This window comes from Eriocheir sinensis, chromosome 22 (assembly GCF_024679095.1).
Source record: "Eriocheir sinensis breed Jianghai 21 chromosome 22, ASM2467909v1, whole genome shotgun sequence".
Lineage (NCBI taxonomy): Eukaryota > Metazoa > Arthropoda > Malacostraca > Decapoda > Varunidae > Eriocheir > Eriocheir sinensis.
The window spans coordinates 19,681,310-19,691,309 of record NC_066530.1 but is presented as its reverse complement, the minus strand read 5'-3'; the positions used below and the strand labels follow the sequence as shown (position 1 = coordinate 19,691,309).

The 10,000-nt window shown below is 40.8% G+C and overlaps 2 protein-coding genes across 12 annotated transcripts in view; both read left to right on the top strand.

Annotated features, from left to right (window-relative positions):
• LOC127002229 (mucin-5AC-like) overlaps positions 1 to 1,379 on the top strand; it is a 26,060-nt gene extending 24,681 nt beyond the window's left edge. For all 7 annotated transcript variants that reach the window (XM_050868020.1, XM_050868013.1, XM_050868017.1 and 4 more), the window contains one exon: positions 1 to 1,379. This exon is cut by the window's left edge and continues 1,114 nt beyond it. In XM_050868020.1, the coding sequence (XP_050723977.1) occupies positions 1 to 224 (224 nt within the window). In that variant the 3' untranslated portion in view covers positions 225 to 1,379.
• Positions 1,380 to 4,556: 3,177 nt separating this feature from the next.
• Positions 4,557 to 10,000, top strand: part of LOC127002228 (aquaporin-7-like) — a 36,082-nt gene continuing 30,638 nt past the window's right edge. For 4 of the 5 annotated variants that reach the window (XR_007755901.1, XR_007755899.1, XM_050868012.1 and 1 more), the window contains exons 1-2: positions 4,557 to 4,594; positions 6,205 to 6,711. Coding sequence is in view for 2 of the 5 variants with exons in the window: in XM_050868012.1 (XP_050723969.1) it covers positions 6,607 to 6,711 (105 nt within the window). In the remaining 3 variants the exon portion in view is untranslated. Of the gene's footprint in view, positions 4,595 to 4,690; positions 4,710 to 6,204; positions 6,712 to 10,000 lie in introns of those variants that run through there. The other variant, XR_007755900.1, reaches the window with a different exon arrangement.

Genomic DNA, 10,000 nt, shown 5'->3' with positions numbered 1-10,000 from the left:
GACAGGCGGTGCAGGACAGAGATCGTGAGGAGTTTGCGAAGTTCCGGTACTATAAAACGGCTTTCGGGCAGACGGACAACGGCGACGCCCAAGAACCTCCAGTGACCGATGCCCCGACGACCGATGAGACGCCCTCCAGTACCAGAAGAGCGCGAGTTCGGCCTGTTGGGTACTTCTCCTCGCGTTCTGCCTCACGGAACACGAGGTACGCGGTCTATGGTTGAAGGAGGAAGATCGGTGACTCGAGTTGGAACAAGAAACGACGGAGAGAGATCGAGGAAGAAGAAGAAGTAGGAGAAGGAGGAGGATATCGTAGTATTGAAACTAGAACGGGGAACATTACTTTGAAACAGGACATTACTTCTGAAACACCTAAGCTATTCCTGTAGACTGAAACTTGCCTGATATGAACACAGAAACATGTCTTACCATAAAGCACAGCAGAAATGAAGCTAACACAACAGCGACTGGGATAAAACGACATCTAAGAACTGTGGTATGTAGTTAGTGATCAACGGCCTAATATAAGTGCTGTGCAGACTGTAATAATGTGCAATAATTATTCATACTTATCCACGGGAGAGTTAGCAACATATAAGATTGGAATAGAAGGAGTAAACTATAATGTGATGTGAAGGTGATTTAGTAAAGTGTGAAAATATGAAGTCTATGAAATCTATGAACCTAAATCTAGGAGAGTTAGCAAATTAACGAGAATGGAGAAGAAAACTTAAGCAATGGTGAACTATAGTATCGAATGAGAAGCAGAAAAAGAGATATTTGAGAAAGGTAAAGAAAAACAAAATAAACTAACCACGAAAGAGAAAAGAATATGGAAAGAAGAAAAAAAATATGAAAGAGAACCAAAATGAAAGGGAGAAAATGAGAGAAAGATGAAAGAAAGCAAAAACGAAAGGAGAAAAATGAGAAAAAATACGATCATGATAAAATAAGAGAAAAAAAAAGTTAACTGCAAGAAGAGAAATATTAAAAAAAGCATTCTTATTATTTTTTATTTGAACCTAAACTCAAGAAAACATTTAAAGAAAAACAAAAAACAAAAGATAGTGTTGCAAGTTCGTGCGTTCGTATATTCGTGTGTGTTGCATTGTATCGTGCGGGTCCCTTCTCTTATATAAACCAGTGTTGCCAACGACTGTAGTAGAAGAAGAAGAAGAAGAAGTGTTGCAAATTGTACATAGAAAACACTATAACTATAACATTCATCCATCTTGTGTTACGTGTGTGTGTGTGTGTGTGTGTGTGTGTGTGTGTGTGTGTGTGTGTGTGTGTGTGTGTTGTATGATTAGAAACACAAATACAACCACTAATTATGTTATCTGTGTATTCTATAAGAGTAAAATATTAATACATTCATAGATTTGTTTTTTAATTCCTTCAGTAAGAAAAAAAATATGTATGCCTTAGAGAGAGAGAGAGAGAGAGAGAGAGAGAGAGAGAGAGAGAGAGAGAGAGAGACCTTTGATATGTTTCTTTTCTTTCATAATTAATAGAAGGGAAAGTTAATGGTAGACTGAGACCAATTCTACGGAAGTAAAAAGAAAGAAGAAAAGAAGCAGAAGAAGAAGAAAAAGTGGGAGAGAAACAGAATGCGTAAAAGGAGGAGATGGAAAAAGGAGATTGAAAAAGTAAATGTAGGAAGATTAGAGAAAGAGAAGAAAAAGGAGTAGAAAGAGAGAGAAAATAAGGAGGAGTAGAAGAAAAAGTAGTAGAGAAAGAGAAGGAGGAGAAGGATAAGAAGAAAAGGAGGAGGTGAAGAAAGAGGAGACATATACAGGATGAAGAAATAAAAGAAGAGAAAGATCGAAGGAGGAAGACAAGGAGTAGAAGAAAAGGTAAGAGAGAAACATATAAGGAGTAAAAGGAGGAGAAGGTGAAGGAGAAAATAGTAGATGAAGAAAGAGGAGACAGAAAGAAGGAGAAAAAGAAGGAGCAGGAATAGAAAGAAAGAGAAGGAGGAGGAATTAACAGAAGCTGATGAAGAAGAAACAGAATAATGGGAAGAGAAGAAGAAGAAGAAGAAGAAGAAGAAGAAGAAGGAAGCTAAAACCGCCCTAGACGCTAAACAAAAGGAGAAACTATAGTAAATAATGATAATAATAATAACATTAATAATAATAATAATAAAGTTGCGAGGTATAACACGTTTAAATAAGTTTCTCCTGTAAGGCAAGAAAGAAAACGTAACAAAGAAAACTATGCTATTACAAAACACATGGGGAACTCTGGTAATACGACGGGGAGCGCGTTGCTTCGCCCACCATACGACGATCAGCCTCCTCTTCCAGTCAGGAGGAATTGTAGATAGATAGATAGATAGATAGAGGGAGAGAGAGAGAGAGAGAGAGAGAGACTCAAGGATGCTAAATGTCTTGTGAGGAGGAAAATGTGATATATAGCCTCAGGTCAATCTCTCTCTCTCTCTCTCTCTCTCTCTCTCTCACAAGACACATAAGTGAAAACGATGATGAAGACTCACATAACCAACGCCACAGAGGACATAGAAAAGCCACTAAACACCTTGCCCGCGGCGCCTGCACGAGAGGGTCACACGCGACGCATGGTCCAACCCTATACTGAACGCTGTCACGGGGCTGTTAGGTGGTTGGACGCGTGGGATGACACAGCACAGCACACCACCTAATAACCACGGACTATATAGCCTATTCCGCCTAAGGTTAGAACACAGAACAGGAGAGAGAGAAAAGAGAGGAAGAGAAGAATGGGGAAGAGAGAAAAGAAGGAAGGAGAGAGAAATGAGAGGGGAAGATAATGAGGAAGAGAAGGAAGAGGAGGAGGAGGAGGAGGAGGAAAAGGAAGGAGAGGAAGAGAGAAAAGAAGGAAGATGGAGAAAGAAAAAGAAGAGAAATGAGAGAGGAAGATGCTGAGGAGGAGGAGGAAGTGGAGGAGAAGGAGGAGGAAAAGGAAGGAGAGGAAAAGAGAAAAGGAGGAAGATGGAGAAAGAAAAAGAAGAGAAATGAGAGAGGAAGATGATGACGAGTAGGAGGAGGAGGAGGAGGAGGAGGAGGAAAAGGAAGGAGAGGAAGAGAGAAATAGGGAGGAGGAAGAGACCCTATAAGACTCAACCTTTCCCAGCCTCCGCCAATCACATGTAACTTCAGATGGAGAGGGGGCGTGGCTTTCTCGTGGACTGGCCAATGATATGCACATGTTAGGGAAAGGGGAGGGGCCTATTCGCCAAGCTAGCCTGAATCGAGTGAAATTGGTGGACAGTTGATCCGATGGGGGTAGTACAAATCTGGCTTCAGGTAGAGTCAGGTAGGACGATAGCGGGCGAACCTTCTCCTCTGACCCATTCTCACCTAAGGCTAAATGGAGTATGCAGCGTCCAGGCAGGCTTATGGTGTGTCTTGAATAGGTGTGAAGCTGACGTACGTAGTGATAGCAGCCTTGAGGGATTCGTAGAAGACAGGAATCAGGTCAGATGAGGTAAGCTTAATTGTGAGGTGCTGTTGCCTGTAAAGATAAATGAGGATGAATTGACGGAAGAAATAAAGTATAAAAGAGGAAAAAAAAAAGGAAGGTTTGCACAGAATATGAAAGCTAGCATTAAAGTGTCATCTGTGCTTTTGTCTGATAGAAACATAAGAGTATACCATTTAAAGAAGAGATAATACATATAGCAATACAGCCTTAGAAAACTTCACCATTACAAGGCTAACTAAAAAGGAAAGAATGGAGAGGAAAGTAAAGATAATACTGATAATACTGAATAAAAGAGAGAGGGATTAAGTGCAGTTACGAAGATGACGAAGAAGAGAAGGAAGAGGAACAGGAGGAGATAAACGAAGAATGAGACGAAGAATGGGACGAGGAAAAAAAATTAATGTACGATCTGTGAGAAAGATAGAAAGAAAAAGAAAGAGAGAAAGAACATAAAGGAACAAATAAGAAGAAAGAAAATTAATTATGTATATATTTTATGTGGCTATCATACTTTTGGCACTAAGAAGAGGAGAGGAAATAGATGGACGAGGAGGAGAAGGAGGAAGAGGAGGAAGAGGAGGAGAAGGATGAGAATAGAAAAAGAAATACAAAAGAAGAAAAAAAGAAAAAAAAGAAGACATAGAAGATGAGAGAGAGAGAGAGAGAGAGAGAGAGAAAGAAGAGAAATGAGAGAGGAGGAGGAGGAGGAGGAAGAGGAGGAGGAGGAGGAGGAGGAAAAGGAAGAATAGGTTAGGTCAGGTCAAGCAAGAACAAAGAAGGTCATTTGTTTGTTTGTCAAGGAAAATAATGATGAGAGAGAGAGAGAGAGAGAGAGAGAGAGATTATGGAGTGTGTGTTTGCTTGTTCATATGTGTGTGTGTGTGTGTGTGTGTGTGTGTGTGTATGGTGCCAAATCGTCCCACTGCCAAGGTCACACACACACACACACACACACACACACACACACACACACACAAACAAGAGAGAGAGAGAGAGAGAGAGAGAGAGAGAGAGAGAGAGAGAGAGAGAGAGAGAGAGAGAGAGACGTGTCAGCACATATAAAGAGGAGGACACATCATCGCAGACTTCAGTTATCTCGCAGCAGTGGCAGAAGGAGGTTGTCGCAGTCAGTCGCTCTCTCTCACTCTCTCTTACTTCTTCACTCTTCCTCCTCCTCCTCCTCATCTCTCCATCCTCCACAAGTTACAAAATACTAAGTTATCTCCAATATTTCCGGATAAGTAAAAGAATATGTCGTGTTTTTCGTAATAATTTTGAGTTATGTAAATTTTGACGTAATTTTTCAACGTAAAATTCGTAAAAACTAGAAATATTTTGATAGTGTGGATTTGAATGGCTTAAAGTTATCTCATTTCGTTTATACTTTTTGGTGAGAGGTAATCTTAATATTTGTTTTGGTTTCTGCGTCTATACATTTCTATTTTCATTCATTAATTATAAAAACTAGAAATATTTAGATAACGTGGATTTGAATGGCTTAAATTGTCTTATTATCTCGTTTATACATTTTGATGAGAAGTTATGTTAATATTTGTTTGGTTTCTGCGTCTATACGTTTTTATTTTCATTCATTCATTAAAAAAAAAAAACGAAATATTTTTGATAACGTGGATTTGAATGGCTTAAAATTATCTTCTTATTTCGTTTATACTTTTTGATGAGAAGTTATGTTAATATTTGTTTGGTTTCTGCGTTTATACATTCTCGTCATTTCACTCATTAATTATAAAAACGAGAAATATTATTGATAACGTAAATTTGAATGGCTTAAAATTCTCTTCTCATTTCGTTTATACTTTTTTGATGAACGGTTGACGTATTTATATTTGTTTGGTTTCGTCATCTACACATTTTCGTCCCTTTCATCCATTCATTCATTTATTACTACGTCAATTATTTTTTGTTTCGTTTACATTTTATGGCGACAAGTTGACATATTTAGATTCATTTCTCATTTGTTTTCTCTTTCTCGCTCCCTATTTCCTTGTTCTCTTCCTCGTTCTGTTCTTCTCTTTCTCTCTTTTCTCTCTTTCATCTTCTATCGTTAATTATTTCGTTATTCTGTTTTGCTGTTTTCTATTTCTCTTCGCTTGTTTTCTTTCCAATACCTAATCTCACCTAATCTAACGTTTCCTTATCTTAACTTGACCTTACCTAACCTGGCTTAACCACCTAACTTTCGTGTCTCAAAAGAATTATCATGTTTTTTCCAATTATCATTTTTTCACTCATCGTTTTTCATTCAAACCTTTTCATTCATCCTTTTTCAATTATCCTTTTTTTCCATTCAACCTTCCTTCATCCCTTGTCATCCCATTATCATTCATCTCTTTTTTCATCCCTTTCTCATCCATACCTTTTTCATCCATCCCTCTTCATCTCTTTCTCATCCCCTTTTATCCCTTTTCCATCCCTTTTTCATCCCTTTCTCATCCCTTTTCCATCCCGTTTTCCTTCATCCCTATCCTTAACCTAACCTTCCCTAACCTGACCTGCCTTAACTCTAATATAATCTTCGTGTGTCAAAAGAATTATAGAGTTTTTTTCTAATTAAATTTTTGCATCCGATAATCTTTTGGGAATCTGTTTAAATGATTACTATCGATTCCGTGCAAGACCTTAATAATAATAATAATAATAGTAATAATAATAATAGTAGTAGTAGTAATAATAATGATAATAATAATAATAAGTCCATCATTCTCTATCACACAGAAACATTAAAAAGAAAAATAGTTTAAACGCAAATAAAGAGAAAGAAAAGAGAAAGTGAGAGAGAGAGAGAGACAGAGGAAGAGAAAGAGAGAGAGGAAGAGAGAAAAACTTAGATAAACAACGAATAACAAAAAGAAAAGAGAAGAGGAAGAAGAAGAAGGAAGAAGAAAGAGAGAGAGAAAGAAAACGAAAGAAAAAAAAGTCTTCAATCAACAGACGAAGAGCCAGCCAGACAGACAAACAGACAAGATAGATAGATAGATAGACAGACACATAGATAGATAGAGAGAGAGAGAGAGAGAGGAAACTTGACATATATACAGACAGACAGAAACGAAACTATACACACACACACACACACACACACACACACACACACACACACAGACGGACAGACACAGAATGGGCAACGCGAAGCTTGTCGAAGCAGTCCAGAGCAAGATGAAACTTCGGAACTCGCTCCTACGAGAGTTTTTGGCGGAGCTACTGGGAACCTTCATTCTCCTGGTAAGTACACGCACATACCCACGTTCACATAGAATTAACGTACATGTGTAAGCGATTATTGTGTTTTTTTTTTTTTGGGGGGGGGGCAGGTTGTATTTTTTTATAATGTAGGTTTTTTTGCTATATGTGTTTGTTGAGGGAGAAGGGAGAAGGGGGAGAGGAGGGGTAGTGTCTGTGTGTGTGTGTGTGTGTGTGTGTGGACGTTTTAATGATCATATTTAAGCATTTATGAGTGCTTTCCTTGTGTGTACGTTACTATAAGTCTTACACACACACACACACACACACACACACACACACACACACACACACACACACACACACAACCCTTATCAACAGCAATAAAGACTTTATTTAAAAAATGCAGATTAGAGATTTACATAGAAAATGTAAATCTCTAATCCGTGTGTGTGTGTGTGTGTGTGTGTGTGTAATTATCATATTTAAACATTCATGAGTGCTTTCCTTGTGTGTACGTTACTATGTCTTACACACACACACACACACACACACACACACACACACACACACACACACACACACACACAACCCTTATCAACAGCAATAAAGACTTTATTTAAAAAATGAGGATTAGAGAGAGAGAGAGAGAGAGAGAGAGAGAGAGAGAGAGAGAGAGAGAGAGAGAGAGAGAGAGAGAGAAAGGGGGAAGCTGTCAAACCTACCACCCCTCCCCCTGTCACGTTCCCCTCCTTGCTTTCTTTCCCCTCTCTCTCACATATCAGTGGAGGAGGAGGAGTAGGAGGAAGAGGAGGAGGAGGAGGAGGAGGAGGAAGAAGTCATGGTCGTGTAATGTACAAGTTATTTATACAATGAACGAACGCTTAACAACTCTCTCTCTCTCTCTCTCTCTCTCTCTCTCTCTCTCTCTCTCTCTCTCATTCTTTTCTTCTGCTTCTTCTTCTTCCTCTTCTTCTTCTTTTTCTTCTTCTTCTTCTTCTTCTTCTTGAGTCTTCTTATTAATCAGACACACGCGAGTAGAAAAAAAAGAAAAAAAGAAAGAAACATCGTTATACGCATGTTATCTAATCTCTTTCTCTCTCTCTCTCTCTCTCTCTCTCTCTCTCTCTTTTCAACAGTATTTATCTCATTTTTCACACGCGAAACCGCCATTTTGAGAGAGAGAGAGAGAGAGAGATTAAACGCTCGTAATCAAGATCAAAGGCAATTACTAACCACACCATTTCTCTCTCTCTCTCTCTCTCTCTCTCTCTCTCTCTCTCTCTCTCTCTCTCTCTCTCTCTTGCAATTTCTTCCTCCTTTCTTTCTCCCTCCCTCCCTATTCCTTCCTTTCTCTCCACCTCTTTCTCTCCTTTCCCTCCCTTCCCTTCCTCCCTCCCTCTCTATTCCCTCCTCTCTCTCCACCCCTATCTCTCCCTTCCCTCCCTCCCTCCCTCCCTCCCTATTCCCTCCTTTTTCTCCACCCCTATCTCTCCCCTTCCTCCCTTCTCTCCCTCCCTCCCTCCCTATTCCCTCCTTTCTCTCCACCCCTATCTCTCTCTCCCTCCCTCCCTATTCCCTCTCTCCACACTCCTTTCTCTCCCTTTCCTCCCTTTTATCCCTCCCTCCCTCCCTATTCCCTCCTTTCTCTCCACCCCTTTCTCTCCCTTCTCTCCCTCCCTCCCTATTCCCTTCTTTCTCTCCACCCCTATCTCTCCCTTTCCTCCCTCCCTCCCTATTCCCTCCTTTCTCTCCACCCCTTTCTCTCCCTTCTCTCCCTCCCTCCCTATTCCCTCCTTTCTCTCCACCCCTATCTCTCCCTTTCCTCCCTCCCTCCCTCCCTATTCCCTCCTTACTCTCCACCCCTATCTCTCCCTTCCCTCCCTCCCTCCCTATTCCCTCCTTTCTCTCCACCCCTTTCTCTCCCTTCTCTCCCTCCCTCCCTCCCTCCCTATTCCCGCCTTTCTCTCCACCCCGATCTCTCCCTGTCCTCCCTCCCTCCCTCCCTATTCCCTCCTTTCTCTCCACCCCTTTCTCTCCCTTCTCTCCCTCCCTCCCGTCCCTCCCTCCCTATTCCCTCCTTTCTCTCCAACCCTATCTCTCCCTTTCCTCCTTCCCTCCCTCCCTCCCTCCCTCCTTCAATTCATTTCAATTCATCGTTTACCTCCCTACAATTTCTTCCAAGCAGTTTCCTCCCTTTTTTCCTCCCTCCCTCCCTATTCCCTCCTTACTCTCCACCCCTATCTCTCCCTTTCCTCCCTTCTCTCCCTCCCTCCCTCCCTAATTCTTCGTTTACCTCCCTACTAATTAAAACTGGGTTCTAAAAATACGTTTAATCATGACTATTATCTTGGGTTACTACGCACATATGAACACACACACACACACACACACACACACACACACACACTCACACGTTATTAGGGAAAGTGTATATGTGTGTGTGTGTGTGTGTGTGTGTGAGAGAGAGAGAGAGAGAGGGAGAGAGGTGGGAGGGAGGGAAAACGAAAACAAGAAAAAAAATAAAAAATAAAACAATACGGATTTTGAGACGTCATCGGAGGAGGAGGAGGAGGAGGAGGAGAAGAGAAAGAGAAGCTGTTTCCTACTTAATTACTTACGATAAGGAGGGAAAAAATATAGTCACACCATATCTCTCTCTCTCTCTCTCTCTCTCTCTCTCTCTCTCTCTCTCTCTCTCTCTCTCTCTCTCTCTCTCTCTCTCTCTCTCTCTCTCTTATGAAGAAAGGCTTTCCGCCCTTAACATGTTCTCTCTTGAGAAACGTCGCCTCCGAGGAAAACTGATCGAATGTTTTAAAATACTTAATGGTTTCACCAATGTAGGCAGATCAACATTGTTTATGATCGATGACACTTTGCGTACGAGGAACAATGGCGTAAAACTCAAATGTAGACAAGTAAATTCAGACTGCACCAAATTTTTCTTCACTAACGTTGTAGTGCGAGAATGGAATAAGCTCCCACCGTCAATGGTCCGGTGTAACACGATTGACTCCTTCAAAAACAAGCTCGACCGTCACTTCCTTCAACTTAATATCAACTAGAGTAGAAATGCAACGTTTTGGAGCCATCTGATTAATGTAGAATCACTTAGGTTTAAGGACAGACCACCTAGTCTGGACCATGGGGTCTGTGTGGTCTGATTTTCTATGTAAATTCAATGTAAATTCTCTCTCTCTCTCTCTCTCTCTCTCTCTCTCTCTCTCTCTCTCTCTCTCTCTCTCTCTCTCTCTCTCTCTCTCTCTCTCTCTCTCTCTCTCTCTCTCTCTCTCTCTCTCTCTCTCTCTCTCTCTCTCTCTCTCTCTCTCTC